Source organism: Falco punctatus (assembly GCF_963210335.1).
Source record: "Falco punctatus genome assembly, chromosome: 6".
Classification (NCBI taxonomy): Eukaryota; Metazoa; Chordata; class Aves; order Falconiformes; family Falconidae; genus Falco; species Falco punctatus.
The window spans coordinates 83,217,251-83,237,728 of record NC_137585.1 but is presented as its reverse complement, the minus strand read 5'-3'; the positions used below and the strand labels follow the sequence as shown (position 1 = coordinate 83,237,728).

General features: G+C 44.5%; 1 protein-coding gene across 3 annotated transcripts in view; it reads left to right on the top strand.

Moving 5' to 3' along the window:
- Positions 1–1,252: 1,252 nt before the first annotated feature.
- Positions 1,253–20,478, top strand: part of WASL (WASP like actin nucleation promoting factor) — a 60,051-nt gene continuing 40,825 nt past the window's right edge. For 2 of the 3 annotated variants that reach the window (XM_080393952.1, XM_080393953.1), the window contains exon 1: positions 1,253–1,684. In XM_080393952.1, coding sequence (XP_080250078.1) covers positions 1,565–1,684 — 120 coding nt within the window. In that variant the 5' untranslated portion in view covers positions 1,253–1,564. The remainder of the gene's footprint in view (positions 1,685–20,478) is intronic. The other variant, XM_080393951.1, reaches the window with a different exon arrangement.

Here is a 20,478-nt window from a genome sequence, read left to right as displayed (position 1 = left end):
AAGGGCTTGCCATCTGTTCCTGCCTGATCTTTTGGAAGACACAAAGTCAGTACAGCTTCGTACAAAGACTTGTGTTCACAGGTTTTCCCCCTGTGCTTCTTCAGTTCCTTCCTACAATACAAAGTAAATCACCATGGGGGGACTGCTTTAGCATCTTCCAGATGGACAATGAATTTATCAGAAGATGCGATGCTAACACATTCTTCACCTCAAAACGCCGAGAAAACTAGCAAGGTGCTCACTTGACATCTGATTTTCACCTTTGCACGCAGGAAGCATGAACATTTATTTTGTGCAACTGAAAGCCAGGCCGGGCATAAGGCTGCTGCGCTCTGCATCTTCAGGCTTCGGAAGGTCTTCAACCTCCACCCCCGCTAGCGGCTGTCACGCGGGGAGAAGCAGGGGGAAGCGAGATCTGGCCGACAACGGCAGTTAACGGTACCCACTGCTCCTCAGGGGCTGGCCGCGGGGAGCCCGAAGCGCCCCCCGCTATCTGTAGGTGTCACCCCGCCCGGGGCAGCCCGCGGCCCGCAGCGCCATGGCGGACAGCCCCGCGCCCGCCCCCCGCACCGCGCCGGGCGTGACGCAGCCGGGCGGCGACCCCCCGCAGCGTCCCGCCTGCCCTTACAAAAGGCGAACACGCGTTTGCGTTACAAATCGCGCCAGGTTTCACTGGAAGCCAAAGGGCTTCCGACACGCCGCGGCTGCCCCGGCCCCGCGGGAGGCCCGGCCCGGCCGCCCTGCGCGCTCGCTCGATGACGGGCTTCGGCTCAGGCCGCGGGGCGTTTAACGGGTGTCGCGACCTCCCGCGCGGCCGGTGACCCCCCCGCACTACCCCGCCCCCCCCCCTCGCCGCGGCCCTACCACCCCTCTGCCCCGCGGCACCCCTGGCCGCATCCTCCTCACGCCCGGCCCCAGCGGCTCCCACGGCCTCCGGGGCAGCGCCGCGCCAGTCCCCGCCGTGCGGCCGCGTGCCGCCGGGCCCCATCCGGGGAAGGCGGCGGCGGGGGCGGCGGCGACCGCGCTTTGCTCTTCTTCCTCCTCCTCCTGCCCTGCTCCTCGCTTCCGCCCAGCAACGGCCAGGTCGGCCTGGCAGGTACTGCGGGAGAGGCGCCGGCGCTCACCAACGGACCGCCCAGGCGCGGCGGGGCCGGAGCGGAAGGCGGCGCCCCCCCCCCCCCCCGCACGGCGCATGGTCGCGGCGGCCGCGCGCTCGCCGGCCTCCCCTCTGGTTGCCGCGCGCTGTGGTCTCGCCCGCCCCCGCTGCCATGTTGGATCGTGCGGCCGCCGAAGCCGGGCCGGAGTTGGAAGTTTAGCGCCTCTCGGAGGGGCGGGCGCGATCGGCCGCCGGCGCGGAGCGGCACCGGCGCGGCTGCTCCCGTCCCCGGGCCGCCGGCAGCTGGCCGAGGTCCCGCCGTCCCTCACCGGTTCCCTCCTTCCCCGGCCCCGAGAGGGAGGCTCCGCGATGCGGCTGCTGTGAGGCCGCGGCGGCAGCGGAGGAGGAGGGGGCCGCGGGCGCCAACGGTCGCAGGGCAGCGAGGGCAGCGCCGGGCCGGCCCCGGCCATGAGCGGCAACCCGCAGCAGCAGCCCCCGCAGCCGCGGCGGGTCACCAATGTGGGCTCCCTGCTGCTCACCCCGCAGGAGAACGAGAGCCTCTTCAGCTTCCTCGGCAAGAAATGCGTGGTGAGTCCCGGCCCGCGGCCGCGGGGAGGGCAGGGGGCGGCCCGCGGCGCTCCCGGGCCGGAGACCCCCGGGCCCGTCCCCACCCCGGGCGCGGAGGGCCGGGGCAGGCGGGGGGCGTGTGAGGACAGGCCGGCCGGGGCGCCGGGAAGTTGAGGGCTGCGGAAGTTTCAGCCGGCCCGGCCCGCTCCGCTGCCCCGTCCCGACGCCCGGGAGGGGGGCGGCCTCCGCAGGCCTCGCTCCCTGCCCGCCTCGGCCGCAGCGCTCGGGGCGGTGGGAGCGGAGCGGAGGTGCCGGGGCAATGAATGGCGGCGGCCGCGGCCCGCAGCGGTGGTGGCGGGGTCCCTGGGCCGGCGCGGCCCGACCCGGCGGGGCTGCCAGCCCCGAGCGCTGGGCCCGGCCTCGCCCCTCCGCCGTGCTGGCTGCGGCTGGAGCCGCGCTGGCCGTGCCGGCTCCGAGACCGCCTCGGGCTCCGGTGCGGGCTCCGTCCTTCCGCGCTCCCCTGTCCGTCGGCACCGAGCTCCCGGGGTCGGCTGGTGGGGCTCAGCCCTGCCGTGCAACTGGGGGGCTCTGCAGGGGGAACTGCCCAGCAAGGGAGCAGCCGCGGAGCTCGCTGGCAAAAGTTCTGGTTGCTCGACGAGGCTGGGATAAGGCTCAGGTGCACCTGCGGCACAACAAAGCGATATTGACGGAAGTTGTAGGAAGGCTTCTATCAGTGTTAGGCCTGCCTTGGATTTAGTCTGTACTTTTTCTTGCCTAAACAACAGCTTAATGTACTCAAATGCAACTTAAATATTGCATCTTTTCCTGTTTATATGTGCCTGTGTGTATATATGTATATAAAAGGGAAACGTAGTGGTTAAACCAAAAAGCCTCATAGTACATGTGTTACCAAGTATGACAGCAAGTTCTTAATTTTCAGAATACCTTCTGTTATGTTAATATAAAACTGTATTAAAACTGTGCTTGTCTGTATTAAGAACTACTTGAAGGCTTCAAAAGTTAACCACTTCCTTTAGAAAAGAAACAGCTTTTAGAAAAATAGGATTTTTTTGATGAAAATAAGAAAAGAAAAGTGCATATTTTCTTTTTTTAAAATTACTGTTTGGAAGCCATTGAAAATTATGTTACCAGGCTGTCTTCTGATGTTTTGCGTCCAGTGCCTAGCATACTAGTGTTAGGCACTGTCCATCTTGCTGTAACACTGTGAAGAGTATTTAATGAACTTTAATTTGTGGTTTAAAGCAGGATATCCATGCAGTCATAATAGTTCCACATACCTCTTTGGACTTTGAAATGGTATTGTTGATCAAACTGACTGTTGCAAGGAAAGCATAAGGCGCAGTAACTTAACAGGAAGTAGGTGATATTTACATTGAGGTAGGTTAAGTAAGATGCTGTCGGAGTAACCAAGTTGAATGATTCAGAAGGTGTGACCATAAAGGATGTTTTCTGAAAAGTAATAGATGTGTGTAAAATGGCTTCAATTAATTGAACTATTTTCAGGCACACATTTCACATGTTTAGCTCCTTTGGAAAAAAAAAAAACCAAAACCCAAAACCAAAACACTTCTCTAAATTTAAAAAATAGTGTATGAATTTGTGTAAGTTGATTTCCAGTTTGTTTTTCTACAATGTGGGTTTTCTTGTCAAGTGAACACACTTTTTGGTTTTGTTACGCTCAGCTGTAACACTCACCTACTCAAGTTCTCAACTTTTCTGCATAAATAGCATGTTTAAAGCAGACTTTGGAGGTAAATGTCTATGTAGTGTCTGGGTGTCATGCGATTTGTGGCAGTCTGACAGCTTCATAGATGTAACTTGCTTTGTATTTTTCTTGAAACTATGCAGCCTTGTGGTTTACACTGAATCTTTGATGACTTTCCAATTGTAGCCTATTCTCTTCCCCTTTTCCCTCAGCCCTATATGCTCTCTAGCTTAAGCACAGTCTCATCTTACTGTAATTGAGGGTCTTTCCTCAATTGTGAGGACTTGAGCATTGAAGCTCTGGAGATATTTTTTGGCTTACTGTGCCATGAGCCAAAAATGGTGACAATTCAGAAAGTAATGATTGAACATCTCTGTCTCTTGGCAGGGCAATGTTGATCAGAAGTGGAGTGGGTACCTGGAGATGGTAACCACTTTGGCTGTCTAACTTGAATCCATGATGCCTGTCAGAGCCCAGCAGTACTCTTGATGCTGTTGACCTTCTAGCCTGACTCAGTGTTGGCATGCTATGCTGATAAATGCCTTTTTGCTGTAATGTACGTGATATTTGATCTCTTAACATCCGTGTCTGAATTATTCATTAGTGAAACTTCAGACTGTAAATGCTACTTTTTAAGAAAGGAAAATCTTGTGAGTTTCATAGGGAAAGCAAACTTCTAGCATCCTATCAGCTGAATTGTCTGTGCTACCTGGCTGCTGCAGGTGGTGTTTCTGTCTGTGGGGCATGGATCTGCTACTGGATGTGATTTGCATCTGCCATATCGACATAATTTAAGGTTATATTTTGCTTGACCTTGTGTTTAGATCACTAGTTAAATGAATACCAGAGGAGCAGTTAAGACATTAAACTATGATCCTAGATACTCTTTTGTAGTAATAAATCATAGTGCTCTTATGGAGGGCATAATGCTGGTATCAGTCCTGAGGGGCTTGGTTAAGCAAGCACGTGGTGCTCTGGACCTGATTTATTTCGACAGTCTTTCCTTTGACTCTGTTTTTGACTGATAACAAGGCAGCTACTTTGAAATAACATTGAGGATTCAACTGCTCAATTTTTATTCTACTGAAAAGCAAATGAATTAATAAAGTAGCTTAATTTTGATTGATACTCATAACCTATGAACTCTGATACTGACATAATTTCAGTGGCATCTTAAGTAACGATGACTGGTAAACACAAAAATGACCTGGGCGTGGGGGAAGTGGTGAAGAGCCATTGCTGTGCACGTGTTGCTGAGACTGATACCATTTTCTGGACTATGCTGATACTTTGGGAATCTCACTGACTAGTAGGCAAATGTACATACAGAAGTTTACTGCCTCTGGGGTTTTTTTTTTTCTTCCTTTTATTTTTTCCCCTAACTTGCTGAGCTGTAAAATACTTATCTGAATCTACAAGCAGTTAAAATACCTTTGGCTGTGACAGATCAGGCTTTCAAAACCAAGCCACTGGCTAACAGTTAAGGCTGCAACTATAGTTGATTTGGTTGAAATATAAATCCAAATGTAGAACCACTTGCAGTAGTCATCCAGCATAATGTAGCATAAGGTGTAAAATTTACTGTCTGTAGAAATTTTTCAATAACTAGTTTTTATCATAATGTAGAAATAAAAGCTTATGTAAACTTATGAAATGAGCTATGAGATTACTTTTGTGCGTATTAATGAAATATATTTCTGGTTATGCCAAACTTGGATGGTTTTGCTTAAGTCTGCTTCATTATAAACCAGTCACTTTAATTATGTCCAAAGGAATAAAAATGAGTTTTGTAAGTGAAAGCAAATGCCAGGTGTCTCATTAATAATTTTTAACAAAGAAGATACTTTAATAATTTGCATTGTTAATATTGGTCAGTAATGGTACTGATGGAAAAACTAGCTTATTCTGTAGAAATAATTTTGTGTGAGGGGCCTTAGGAAAGAAAACATGAGAAGTATGTACTTGATAACATTAGAAGCAGGCAGTGGAGTATGGATATTTTACACTGCTTAGAAGTAGGACTCAACACTTGGCTAAGGTGTAACAAGTATGGTTAGGAACAGGTTGTTATTGTTAAGATCTTGCCGTGGTTGATATGGTAAACAGGAACTAGTAAAGAATGCAGAAAGAGAAGTGACATAGTAATAAAACAAGAAAACTGTTTTGGCTGCTTTTAAAGTGCATGTGACCAGTGTAAGATTGTATGTCAGAGCCAAAAGACAAACTACAGCAATAGTTGAGATGAAACAAAATAAAAATCTGAATGGCAATTATCGCTCCTAACTTATAAAAAATTAAGGTTTTATCAAGAAAGGACTTCATGCTGTTTTTGTAAACACAAGTAATAAGACTTGAAGATGGACTACAAGTCTGAGTAATGGGCAACTTCATGTGGCTGAGAAGTGTTGGGACTCTTCAGTTTGAGTTTATGCTGCAGGCTCTATATCCCAAAAAGGTTGAGATTGTAGTTTGGAAAGGAGTTCCCTCTTGAACAGATAGAAAGAATTGAATCATCAGTTCAGTGGTCATCTCATCTTTGCATGTGTTTTTAAATGAGATGCAGGAGGAGAAGAGAAAGTGTATAAAGGATAGGGTCTTGTGGAATATTGAGTTATGCCTATATTTCTTTTGAGGTCTGTCCTGTTTTATGTGAAAAGGCATGCAACATCTTCAAATGTCTCACTAGTTTCCACAGGAGTCACTTCCCTAAACAACTTGTCAGTAATAATCTTCTCTTCTTGAGACAGTTACATTGGTTTTTGACAGTTCCTCTGAACCAAGCCTGTGCCTAAAATACTGTTTTTCACTGAAATGGATCCGATCAGATTCTTCAGAGCCAGTGGCTTAGCCATCATACTCAGTTAGGGGTCCTCAAACTTTTTAACCAGGGGGCCGGCGCGCGGATGAAGCGGCAGGCAGACATCTGCGGCTGCTTGGTTCCCCCCCCAACCCCCGGCGGGGGGGTCTGTAAATACCGGGGGGCTGGATTGAGGACCCTGGGGGGCCGTATCCAGCCCGCGGGCCGTAGTTTGAGGACCCCTGCTCAAAGTGCCTCCGTGTATTTACAGTAGGGTTACTTATCATTAAGTGTTTCTCATGCTTGTCTTCCTCACAGCTTGCTACTAATCTAAGGTGGTGAGCTGTGCTGTAAACATTCTGTACCCGTGGCTGAGAAATGTTTTGAGATCACATGTGAATGCTCTGTGAGGTATTGCATCTTGTAGCTGTATGTATTTGAGACAAGGCTCAATTCACCAAGTTGTGGGGTTTGGTTCAAGAGCGAGAGACAGAATTTTAGATGTTAAAATACCATTACTGTCAGTAGACATCACTGGTTGTTACCTAAATCTCCTATTCAACTTACTTTAAAAGCTTCCAATTATCAGCTGAGTTTCTGTCTTTGCTTCAGTGACTGTAGTGGGTACATCTCTCCTGACCATGCTTGTAGCTCGTATGTTATACAGGTCAATTTGTGTCTTGACATGCAAGGTGAGTTCTACTACAAATTTCAGTTACTATGTATCTCCCTCATGAAGTGTTATGTATTGCTAAACAGAAGGTGATCTAGTAATACAGGCCTGGAACAAGTACCTCTAATCTATTAACGCTTCAGTGCTCTTATATTCTCTTCTGAGCTACTTCATAGATTTTTCTTCTTTGCTTTGGAGGTGGTCAAGTGCTGAAAGTCTCTTAGCATCTCCATGGTTAATCGGCTGGTCAAGTATGCCACACATGCTTCTGATAACATGCTGTGGAATCTTATAGCATACAGATGCAACAGAATGAAAAAAATTTATACTCCCAAGCTGTTGTGTTGTAACTTACCAGCTCTTCACAGCTAAGAACCAAGAGGAGAAATTTAGAAGAGTGCAAAGTTTTAACGTGGGATTCAGATGAACAGTCATGTTTTGACTATGAGATTTCCACCAGGATGTCCAGATACCACTTGTTTAGGAGAATACTTAAGGAAGGGGTAGTTTCTTGTTAGAAGATAAAGACTGAGTTTACTGTTTCATGCAAATATGCAAATGGAAAGACTCTACTTTATTCTTCTTTTAATGAATTGATGTGATTTCTCTGCAATATCTGATTATAAATATTGATTTGAATATGTTATCACTGGAATGTTTCCTCTGTGCATATTTCTTCTGGTGCTCTCAAGGGTTTAGTATAAGCCAGATTTGTAGCAAGTAGAATGTATAAGATCATGCTTATTCCATGAACTTTCAGGGTAAAAAAGTGATAATGGAGAATGTTCTAACTTCAGATCTTGCATCTCTCTTTTTTCTTTTTTTTTTTCTTTTTTTCTTTTCAGAGGAGCGCTGGTAGTTCTGCCTGAAAAAAAAATCCCTGTCTTTTCTGTAGAGCTTCTCATGGTCCTTATTACTCTAATGTTAGTGTCTCTGTAGTGCTGAAATTAGGAACTTGTTTACTGCTATCAGTGGAAAGTAGTGGCTGCAGGTGCCAGCAATGGCAGCAGTTGCCACTGGCAGCTCCTAGCTCAGTGCTGGAATAGGTAGAGTGAAGCATTCAAATGGTTTGTACATGATGAGTGAGTGTCATGTAGGAACTTTGCAGTATTTTATTGACTAACATGACAGAAAGCTTAGGCTTGATTCTTTCATTGACCTTTTATAGGCAGAGCTGTCTGCAGTGGAGATGGGGTTTGGTGAGTTTTTAAGTGCTTAGTTTGTCAGAGAAAGTTTGCAGTTCACGTAAAGCAGTGTGGTAAGATTTATGGTGTCCTCTCTTCCAGTGAGTGTGTTTCATAGGCTCGTCTCTTGAGGAATCTTTGTAGTACAGAAATAAAACTTAGCATAGTGCAGGAGACTTATGGTTTTATGACCTAATGCCTAGATAATAAAATATAGGAAGTAACAAAAATGTGTCATGGGCACTAGACAGAGTTGCTTATTGGTAAGTTAGGGTACATTTTCCTCAGAGAAGGTTGGCATTATGTGTTACTTGGGTGCAGAGGGATTATTTTTTATTATTATTAGCCAGTTTGTTTTCCTTGTAACAATAAATCATGCAAAGTGGATTTAGTGTTTTAAACAGCCCATTCTACCAGGACATGACTTGGATGCTGTGCAAGATAGTTTTGTTTCTCAGTGTATTTGCTTGGGTACGCTGGCACACTTAACTTCTGTGGCTTCTAGACATGTTGTTTATGCCTGGATAATCATTAAAGTGGGCACAGTAGGTGTGCAGTTACCTTCAGGGACAGTTGCAGTTAAATTTGAAGAGCCTAAAGTTTGCTGTGATCTTCATGACAGGAGCAGTGTACTAGAAGGGCCAAATGGAAGAAGATGAGATGTAATCCAAACAAATCATAGGGATGCTTTCTTAGAAAGCTGCTCACTTGCTTAATTCTTAAAGATCAGTAGTGTATTTTCTGCTACCCATGAGTTAAAGCTAGCCAGTTTTCCTGACACCTCTTCGTGTTTATGCAGTGAATGACACATTAGGCATCTCAAATTAGAATGCCTGTGTTAAGAATATATGATTCTGGAAGAAGTTCATTAAATGAATTACTCAGTTCCTGTAGACTTAATGTTCTGTGGAGAAGATCATGTTGCAGAGCTCCATGACATATTGGCAGATTGCAGTTCACCTTAGGTGCTTGCTTTCATACTTGCATCTCACTTGGTGAGATTGTTTTCCCTGTACTGTTTATTTGGCTATCCTTAAAATCATCGCTAAGGCAGCTTTTTTTTCTTTTTAAGTTTTCTGAGAAACAGTGTTAATGCATTTTCCAGTTCTCCAGTGTGTCTAGCTAGCTTAAAGCTGAAAGATCACATTAATGCTTGCTAATCAAGGTGTTTCCATTTCTGTAAGATGGTTTCACACACCATTTTCCCCTTCAGAACTTTGTGTAAAGCTGAATTCCCCTGCATTCATCTCATTTCCCTTCAAAGCGAATGTGTCATTTTGCCTTTATCTTCCCTTGTTAATTAGCCACTACACAGCATCACAGTGGTGTAGTTATATGGGAACATAGTCTGTGCTCACTGAGTAGATTTTGTTTGCAGGCGTACTGTGCCTGCAATTTGAGAAACACCAACCTAATGAAAGAAAACGTGGCTCCCTCCTCTTTGAAAAGCTAAGAAAATACTAATTATTTGAACTCCTAATTATGGAAAGATAATTCTTGCCTCTAAGATTGCAAAGGCTTTAAAAAAAAATGTATTTACTTCAAAGTGTTATCGATGATGGTTCTCCCAAAAGTTAGCAAGCATTTATTGAGATTGTTTACAAGGAAGGTTGTGTTAAAATATGGATTCCTAAATAACATTCTCTGAGTATTAAATAACAAGGCCTAGTACTTGTCTTGCTGTCTAGGCTGAAGAACAAGAAGAATATTTGAATACAGGAATTTGGCACTAAATTGTAAATACTTTCTCCCCTCTCAAGATGACAGCAAAGAGATTTGTTTGTCTGTGACTTGCGGATAAGGAAAGAAATTAGTATTAATTTGTTGTATTAGTATCTTTCTGTGTTAGGGATAAAGAAAAGAGATCTTTTACAACCTTCTTAGTACATTTTTGTAACAGAAGCAGTAATTTATTGACTTAAAAAGAATTTTAGTTTCTATGTTGAAAATAAAGCTTTAATATTTTTATACAGCAGATTATGGTGAAGTTGGTAATGATATTTTAGGAATTGATTTAACCACTCTTTCTTTTATAAGCCACATCCTGCTGATTTGCTTTAAAGTCCTGCACAGTGACCTCTGTCCTCTGAATTTTGTGTCTCAGCTTTCTTCAGGGACTCGTTGCACTCTTATTGCACACACACTTTTTTTTTAAACAAGTTTTCTGTCCCAGCAAAAGGGTTTCTTCCCCTTATTTCCTCTTCCAGCCTTGTACCTCTAGTGCTTCCAGGATCTTAATTTCTCCCTTCAGCCTCTGCATTCATGATCTGCACGAACATCTCCATGTAGAAGTGTCTCTCTTCCTCACTGTTCTTCCCTCCACTTCCTTCTTCTCAGTTCCAGAAGTGCTTTGTTCTTGCTGATGAACTTTGTGTCTGAGCAGACGTGATAGTCCTACCCATACTCAGTGCTGGGGTAGACATGGCTGATATTCTAACTCAGCAAAGCACTGCACTGCTTACACAGAGTGCACTTCAGCCTGAGATAAGGCCATTAGAGATTTCTCTTCCCATTTCATCTTCACTGACTCAAAATTACCATTAATGTTGCTATAGAAAAAGAGAACTTTAGGTAGATGAGAGGGGGAAGCAAAACCCAGGGTATGATATTCCTCAGGCTTCTTGCACTGCTCCACCCTCCACTGCTGCTCCTCCAGGGAGGACCAGACTCTCCAGTTTGTAAGCTGCTATATTAAGAAGCTGTGTACTGGAAGATACAGCTTCAGCAACTCTACAGGCTCAGATCTGAAACCACAGAATTGCTTAGTCCAGCTTTGAGTGAACTGTAAGTTATTTCCTGCTCCTTTAACCATGTGATGGCTCTCTCTCTCGGTACAGCTAAGATGTGGTCATTCTTTGTAAGTAGACATTTTTTTCCCTTACTCTCCCTTAGTCAGCCAAAGCAAATAGAAACATCACTTGGCTTACGATACTAAATATACACAAAAGACATCCAAATAAGCTCGTCTCTGTAAAACTGCTTGATTTTTGTGGTTAACTCAAATGAGGAAGAAAATTATGAACATCCTGTAGTGGTATGTGTTCTGTGCAATACCACAGGCAAAAGCTTCCCCTTGCATTTGCAAAGAAGGAAGCAGTAGTTTCTAATACATAAAATGCAGGGCTTTATTTGCCTTTAGTCTGTAGTTAAGAGTATCTCAGGTATGAAATTCTTTTTATAACTAGGTACAAAGAATTATTAGCATTTGTATTTTTAGTAACCTGGCAATGAACAATTTAAAAAAAAACAAACAGGTTTGGGACTTAATTTTGTGCAATTTTGTATCAACCATTACTTTCTAGCCATACAATAGGTGTTGTCATTTTGACCTTTCATAAATAGTGTTGGTCTCTCTAAGTGTTATACTGCACTGTTAGCACTGTTCCCAGTTTGTGTAGCTGGAACTTTAAATTTCAAACTACGCAAGGTTTTAAAGTGTCATTGCAACAGAAAATGCTGGTTGCACTAGATCTCTAGAACTCAGTAAAGATTCAACCACTTATCTAATTAAAAAAAATAAATCAGTTTTGTCTTTGAAAATTTGTCCATATCATATTCAGATGCAAATATTTATATACTTGAGAGACTGTTACTATATCTGTATTTCTGCACAGGGCATGCCCTTCCTTGCCTTGGTCTACAAGATGCCACACACCTAGTGCATTATGCTTTTATTCGATAGGACAAATGGAGGTAAATTTGATGCTAAATGTTTCTCTAAGAGATGTAGATCTTTCTTACTCTGCAGTTTTCACTTTACCGTTGTCTGTCACTTAGGAGGTCTGTCTTTCAGTGCTTCAGTTCTTCAATGAAACTTTTCCTTAACAGTCTCTTTGAACATCTCTGGCCTTTGTTGCCTGTAAACAACAAATCCTGTCTGTTCCTCTGCCCTCTGTTCATATTCATAGAAGTTTGGGTTTGGGTTGGAGGTCTGTCTAGGTCCAACCCCCCTGCCATGAGCAGGGACACCTTCCACTAGACCAGGGTGCTCAAAGCCCCATCCAGCCTGGCCTTGACACTTCCAGGGATGGGGCAGCCACGACTTCTCTGGGCAACGTGTTCCAGTGCCTCACCACCCTTGTAGTGAAGATTTTCTTCGTAATATCTGATCTAAATCTACTCTCCTTCAGTTTAAAGCCATTCCCCTTGTCCTATCGCTACATGCCCTTGCCAAAAGTCCCTCTCCAGCTTTCTTGTAGGCCCCCTTTAGGTACTGGAAGGCTGCTGTAAGGTCTACCTGCTGCCTTCCCTTCAGGCTGAACAACCTCAACTGTCTCAGCCTGTCTTCACAAGAGAGGTGCTCCAGCCCTCTGGTCATCTTCATGGCCCTCTTCTGGGCTCACTCCAACAGGTCCCTGTCCTTCTTCTATTGGGGGCCCCACAGCTGAACGCAGTACTCCAGGTGGAGTCTCACAAGAGCTGAGTAGAGGGAGAGAATCACCTTCCTTGATCTGCTGTCCATGCTCCTTTTGATGCAGCCCAGGATAAGGTTGGTTTTCTGGGCTGCAAATGCACATGCTGGCTTACGTTTAGCTTTTTGTTCACCAGCACCCCACGTCCTTCTTGTCAGGGATGTTCTCAATCCATTTTCTGCCCAGCCTCTATTGATACTGGGGGTTGCCCTGATCCGGGTGCAGGACCTTTCACTTGGCCTTGAACTTCAGAAGGTTTGCACAGGCCTGTCTCTCAAGCCTTTCAAGGCCCTTCTGGATGGCATCCCTTCCCTCCAGCGTGACAATCACACCACTCAACTTGGTGTCCTCAGCAAACTTGCTGAGGGTATGTATGCTCATTCCCAGTGTCCATGTCACTGACAAAGATGTTGAACAGCACTGGTCCTGGTATGGACCCCTGAGGAACACCCCTTGTCACCGGTCTCCACTGGGATGGACACTGAGCTGTTGACCACAACTCTCTGAGTGCAACCATCCAGCCAGTTCCTTACCCACCAAGTGGTCCATCTGTCTAATCAATGTCTCTTTACTTTATAAACAAGGACTTTATGCGGGATGGTGTCAGATGCTTTGCACTAGTCCAGGTAGATGACATCAGTCACTTCCCTGATCAGTCAGTGCTGTAACCCTGTCATAGAAGGCCACCAAATTTGTCAGGAATGACTTGCTCTTAGTTGAAGCCATGTTGGCTGCCACCAGTCACCACCTTATTTCCCATGTGCCTTAGCATAGTTCCCAGGAATATTTGCTCCATGATCTTGCCAGGCACCGAGGTGAGACTGACTGGACTGTAGTTCCCTGGGTCTTCCTTATTTCCCTTTTTAGAAATGGTGATTACGTTTCCCCTTTTCTTGTCAGTGGAAACTTCACTGAACTGCCACAACTTGTCAGATGTGCTGGACGGTAGCTTAGCCATCTGCCTGTTCCCTTAGAACTTACAGGTGCATCTTATCAGGTCCCATGGACTTGTGCACCTTCAGGTCCCTTGGATAGTCTTGAACCTGATCTTCTCCTCCAGTGGGTGATTCTTCATTCTCTAGGTGCTGCCTTTGCCTTCTGTGACTTGGGCAGTATGGCTGGAGCACTTGCCAGTGAAGACTGATGCAGAAAAGTCATTTGAGTACCTCAGCTTTCTCCATATCCCAGGTAACCAGGTCTCCCATTTCCTTCCGGAGAGGGCCCACGTTTTCCCTAGTCTTCCTTTTATTACCCACAGACCTGTAGAAGCTTTACTTGTTGCTGTTGATGTCCCTAACCATATTTAATTCTTTCAGGGCTTTAGCTTTCATAACTTGATCACCGGCTGCTCAGACAATTCCTCTATATTCCTCCCAGGCCACCTGTCCTTGATTCCACCTGCTGTAGGCTTCCTTTTTGTGTTTGAGTTTGTCCAGGAGCTCCTTGTCCACCCATGCAGGCCTCCTGGCGTTTTTGCTTGCCTTCCTCTTTGTTGGGATGCATCACTCCTGAGCTTGGAGCAGGTGATCCTTGAATATCAACCAGTTTTCTTGGATGTCTCTTTTCTCCAGGGCTTTATCTCATGGTACTCTACAGGGCAAGTCCCTGAAGAGGCCAAAGTCTGCACTCCTGAAGCCCACGGTAGTGATCTTGCTGTGCACCCTCCTTGCTGCCCTAAGGATCTTGGAACTCCATCATTTTGTGGTCACTGCAGCCAAGGCTACCCTTAAGCTTCACGTTCTGCACCAGCCCCTCCGTGTTGGTGAGGACAAGGTCCAGCATGGCATCTCTCCTTGTTAAGTTTCTTTGTCACTTGGAGAAGGAAGTTATCTTCAGCACATTTCAGGAACCTTGTGGATTGCCTATGGCCTGCTGTGTTGTCCGTCCAACCGATATCAAGGTGTCTGCAGTCCCCCGTGAGGACCAGGGCTTGTGAATGTGAGGCTGCTCCTATCTGTCTATAAAGGGAATCATCTGCTCAGTCTTCCAGGTCAGACAGCCTGTAGCAGACCCCCACTGTAATGTCACCTGTCCCTGCCCTGCCTTTAATCCTGACCCATAAGCTCTTGGTCAGCTCCTCATCTGTCCCCAGGAAGAGTTCCATGCACTCCAGCTGGCTGCTGACATACAGGGCAACGCTCCTTTTTCACTGCCTGTTCTTCCTAAAGGGCTTGTATCCTTCCATTCCAGCACTCCAGTCATTGGAGCTATCCCACAATGTCTCTGTGATTCCAGTCAAATCGTAGCCTGCCAGGCGTGTGCGCATCTCTAACTCCTGTTTATTTCCCCATACTGTGTGCATTTGCACGTATTGTTTAGATGTGTGTTGCTTATTGAACAAGTGTTCCTGCTGCTGCTTCAGGCTTCACACTGTGTAACCAAGGGGTCCATCCCTCACACCGACCATACCTGTTTGGACCATACCTTTCTGAACCTGTTAGTTCTGGTTATCAGGGACAATATGTGAAATGCCCACCCAGGGTACATTGTAGCTCAGTGGCAGAAGGATGCATGTTGTCCTTCCTTTCACCTCTGGTCTGTCAGCCAGCTGTGCTAACGTATTGATGCTAACAGACTGAAGTAGGACAGTAGAATGAACTCAGGCATTTTTCAGTGACTGCCCATGGTGTTTAGTTTGTTGCATACATACTGGTACAGATACAGGTAATGCTAGCTTAGTGCTCACTCAAGTCAATGAGCATCATTTTGGGAACAGAATGGTGTAAACACAGTTCCTAATAGATGGTATGGGTAGGGCCATCCTTACCCTGTTTGTGTTGTATTGGAACGAGAGTTCCTTGGTGCAGATGTGCATTCTGCTGTAACACTTCCCATCAGATCCAGAAGGTACCCTTGGTCCTAGTTACTAATATTTGCACAACTAATGAAAGCCACCGGAAGACAAAGGCAACTGTAATGCTGGGGATGGGGAGATGTGAGTGAGTTACCTGTTCAAGCACTGTCGGTAGCATGTGCATCACAGAATAACAGTCAGCTCTGCTGCTGTTCTCATAACTGTCCTCTTTAACTTCTAGACAGAGCCAAAACTGGTTTTCCTGCCAGCAACAAAATTCAATCTTGTTTCTCTGCTCCTACAAATTGTTTTTGGAAACCTGAGAAAATGCAGGTGACTAGAAGTTTCCAGCAGAAGAAAGTGTACCTGTGCACATAACCTACTGCAGTGGACAAATTATCAAGTGCATCTGATACTGATATTGTGAACACAAGCTTATAAGGTTCCTGATCCTGTTCTCTGATTTCAGGAGAAAAAAAAAAAAAAATTTGCCTTATGGTAAGGAGATCTGGCTAACTAGTAGCTGTGCTTCTGTAGACTGCATTAGGTACAGCAGGAGTGACCTTAAGGGCAGCTGCATTTTACTTACTGTACTTCTTGATTATAGAGCACTGACCTACCAAGCCAATGAAGTCCTGTCTAGAGCTTTCTTTTCTGACTAATATGTAAATAGTAAAGGTTCTGTGCATCTTCAGAGACTCCAGGGATGTGCTGAGGTATCTTGGAATCTTCCTTGCAGCTGCATTTTGGAGCATTTTAGCAGTTTTCTGTCAGTTCAGACACAACAATTTGTTTCCCACTTGAGCTCCAGAGACAGTTCTAGGACATGAAGTAGCATAATTAATCATCACATACTCTATCTGTTCTGGTGTCTCACCTTAATCATTGTTTCTGTCTGGGAGTAAAGGTATGAGCTCAGGAGCTTTTTCAGTTTGGTCTTCTACATCTATTAGATCTACTTAATAGTGTTTAGATGCCTGGGTTCTGTAGACACTTAACTGAAGTTTTGTTTTTTTTTTTCCCTCTAGTGGCCTGTGACGATCTCTTACCCCTCAAACCATATGTTTTATTTTTCCAATGAGTGCTTTTATAAGTCAGCACTGGCAGGATCTGGGCCCCTGGTGAGGACTTGATGCTGTACAAGCAGTTCTCCCACAACAGAGAGCTTTTGCTTCAGAGCAGAAAGGAGGTGTAACAATCTATCATGGATTTAGAAGCTGAGTGCTTTTAGTCTTAATTTCAGGGTGGTGACTTGCATGTCAATTCTGGCTGCGATAATTGCTCCAGCAATGGAATGACGCACTGTCAATATCCGTATCACTGGAAATAACTCCTCCAAGGTCACTGTGTACAGACAATATTGCTGTGATGCTAGTCTGAATTAGCAAAGGGTATTACATAATTGGCTTATTCCAAATAAACAAACCAGATGTAAATAAGGATGTCTCCCATGCATAGTCGAGGCTGTTCTTTCACTTCACCTGCTTTGGGCGCTTCAAGTGCAGCATGGTGCCTTGCTTTCTCAGTAACCTGGTCCTCAAGTGAGGTGACTGACATGTCACTTTGACTCTGGGATTTCTCAGAGGGCTGTAGTGTTTGTCGCAGAACTGAATCTTTTACATGGGGATTGGCAGATTTGGAGATCTTTGTTCCATACCAGCTGATACAAAACTCTCAAGTTTTTTTTGTATTTTATCGCATACCACATAATGGATGGCAGGAGCCTTCTTCTGAAAGTGCACTTTTGAGTAACAGATGTTCTACAGGACACTTTCATCGGTGAAGTTGGCTAGCCTTTCAATTTATTTGGGAAGTCTGCTTCATCTTCTGTAAATAGTCCATGTGTCCAGGAATGGATTCTGGACCACCGAAAAATCAAGACCCCCACCCCACCTTCCCACCCCCCCCACCCCCTGCATTCCTGAAGGTCTGGCTGTGTTACTGCCACACCCTTATTGGCATCTTCCTGTAGGAAGATCATCAGTGTTTGTACCAGTGTTGAAGTTCCTGGCAAGCAATTTAATTCCCAGATCTTTTGAGGGCCCAGTTATACAGACTTTATTCTCATGTTCATAAAATCTACCGTACTGAACCTCTAGCAACCTATTAATACATTGCTATTATGTGGGTCCCACTCCTGTGATTATTTCTTCTAGGAGACTGGAAGAGATACCCTATTTCTGTACTCATAAAGTCTTTTGAGTAGGATGTAGGTTTTTTTGGACTCTATCTTAACTGGGTAATGGGCTTGTTTTCTCTAAACTCTATCCTCCTGGGACTGATACTGTCCTTCATATACTCAACATCAAGAGCTTTCTGTTACTACGCTCACAGATTGAGGCTGTTCAGGTGCTTAGAGCAATTTGTGTAGTTAGTTGATCACAAAGGAAGGAAATATCCATGCAAAATCTGGAAACACAGTGTCTGCTTTGACAAGGGTACCTTCTTTCAGTTGTTGGGCTTTAAGTTACATCAGTGCCCTTCTGCAGGAATATCTCATTTTGAAAGGTGTTACACACCTGAAAAAATTAATCCATATGTCATTAATAACCTTTTTTTCTGTTTAATGGTTACAACTGGTATTAATGAACATTTTTATTCTGTTAATATGGTGTAACAATATACCTGTTATCTTTATACTTCATAAAAGCACTCTGATTTATTATTGCATAAGTGGATGTTTTCAGAAAAGTGAGAAACACTTGACCTGATGGTGAGGCTGTTGCCAGTATTCCCAAGCAGCAAGAACCAGTGACGTTCAGCTTGTTAGCCTCGTCTCTCCAGAACAGACTCAGAGATTTGCAGAAAAGTAGTTCAGAAACTAAAGCATGTCATGCTTCAAATCTGATGCTTGATTAGGCTAATGATACTGGATGATTGGACTGCCAGTGCAATACAGATTGATTGTTTCTGGTATTTCATTTTCACTGGGATCAAAAGCAAACCTATCGTAAGATCTCTTTCATTAAAGTTACTATTTTGGCTCAACTTGCTGTATTTCATTAATTCAGACAATACTCAACAAAAAGAGTAAAAGTCAGTTTCATACTTAGTGTTTCTTCTAAATGTTATTTGAAACAAATTTTTCTGCCCAAAAGGTTTTTTAAATATTTTAAACTACTATGTTCATACTAAAATTATATTTGTGTGACTTTGTGGATTCTAAGCTATTGTCTTGATCTAATACTGATTTTCTTTATTTTTGGCTTTTTCTCACGTGAGATCCAGTGCTGTTTCAGTACTATTGTAAGTAGAGTGACATCTTGTTTTATATGACCTGTATGTAAATTCAGGCTGGTACTTTTAACTTTTCATGTAGCATATCTGTTATTGGTGCTGAGCAGTGTTCACAAGTTATGAACGGAACACAGCAGTACTGTAGAGCTAATTATCTTTTTTTTTTTTTTTTTTTATTGTGGGGAAGCTTTTGTTCTGACCCATCCAAACGTATGACTATTCAAGAATAAAAAAGAATAAAAGATTGAGAACAGTATCGCTGCCTCTGTTCCTCAATTCTGCTGATGGTTGCCCCTTGGAACTGCTATATGTTGTATGACCAGCTCTACGCTGAAGGAAAAAATAAGTATTGTGTGATTTAACTGGAAACTGGTGACTGGACATGGACACTGAAGTATTGAGTGCAGTGGAAAAATATATCCTGCTGCCTGCTTTCTACAACGTTTTAGTTGTACAAATAAACACTTTAACTGTAAATGAGTAGGTTATTTGCAGTGTTTGATGTTCTGGTTGTGCCCAGCAGAGCAGGCAGTCTTGTGATAAGTAGCATTCTGGCACCTTAAGAAGTTAGAGGAAGGATTTTGACTTTAGGGCAGGAGCTTTCCAATTCAGCCCTTTGCATTTATTTGCCAGTAGTGGGTAGTAAGTTCAGAAAGGAAATTGTCAACGGAGTTTGATATCAGAGTTTTAAATTTGTTCTTCATCTGAACTTTGTTTTTTGAAGTCCTAGCTTGGCAGAGGTCACTTGTATCCATTTATTTTTTCCCCTTGAAAACTTGAGTATTGCAAACTCATCAATTCCTTTTCTTAAGCTTTTTTTTGTTTTTGTTAGTAAACTACACTCAAATATTACCTTGTACTGTTAATTTAGATAATCCGTGGGGAGAGCGTAACAGAAACACAAACTGTACAGGGGAGATTTTCTTACGTAGTAGAAGTCAAGGGTTTGTAATACCTGGCCTGAGAATTTAAACACCAATCTTGAGCTGCAGAGCTCCTGCTATAGGACATCACTGAGGGCAAGCTCTTAATGCAGTTTCTGAGATGCATAAGTAGTAGTGCCAGATGCTAAACCAGGGGTCTGCAAACTACAGCCTGTGGGCCGGATACGGCCCCCCAGCGTCCTCAATCCGGCCCCCCGGTATTTACAGACCCCCCCCCCCCCGCCGGGGGTTGGGGGGGGAACCAAGCAGCCGCAGATGGCTGCCTGCTGCTTCATCTGTGCGCCGGCCCCCTGGTTAAAAAGTTTGAGGACCCCTGGCCTAAACTAAAACATCCATGGCATTTTTTATTATGTAGCCTCAATCCTTAATAAAATAACTTAGATGGAGTGATGATTGCCCTTATTGAAGGGCTGTATCAGGACTAGGATAGAATGCCTAGTTTTCAAAACTACTTTTGTCAGGTGATTATCTGATTCCTCTGGTATTGCCAACATCAGAATTTGCTTAGGTTTGGGGTTTTTTTGGTGCATGATCTCATGATTTTCTCAATCCTTAGGTACTAAGACTTTAGGGGGTTTTGTTGCTCAGGGGTCGGGGTTATTATGGAAGAGACCACTGAGAAATGACAGGTAGGTGGGAAATTACTTTCGTTTCATAAAAATAATTTTCCTTTTGCCCTTGTTCTGGGTCATATACCTTGTGCTGTGTATTCTTCCATCTTAAGAATCAAGTGTTAAATACGCTGTGGAAAAAGTGATGTTGACTTACAAAAGCATTAGTAAGTTTGTTACGGAAAATTTACATCTGTGGTTTGCCTAACAGAAATAGGAGACTTACGTTGCAAATCTCAGGCGTGAGCTCGAACCACTGTCCTGCAGCACTGCTTCCATAATGCTGAAGTTTGTTTACACACAGGTGAATTTCAGTGGCTTTTGGCCTCCATTGTGCATTGGTAAATGCAGTGCTCTGGACCTACAAACAAGGAGCCCATGCAGGTAGTGGCAATTGTAACTATTGTGAATGTCACTTTCCTCAAGGAGCATCCCTC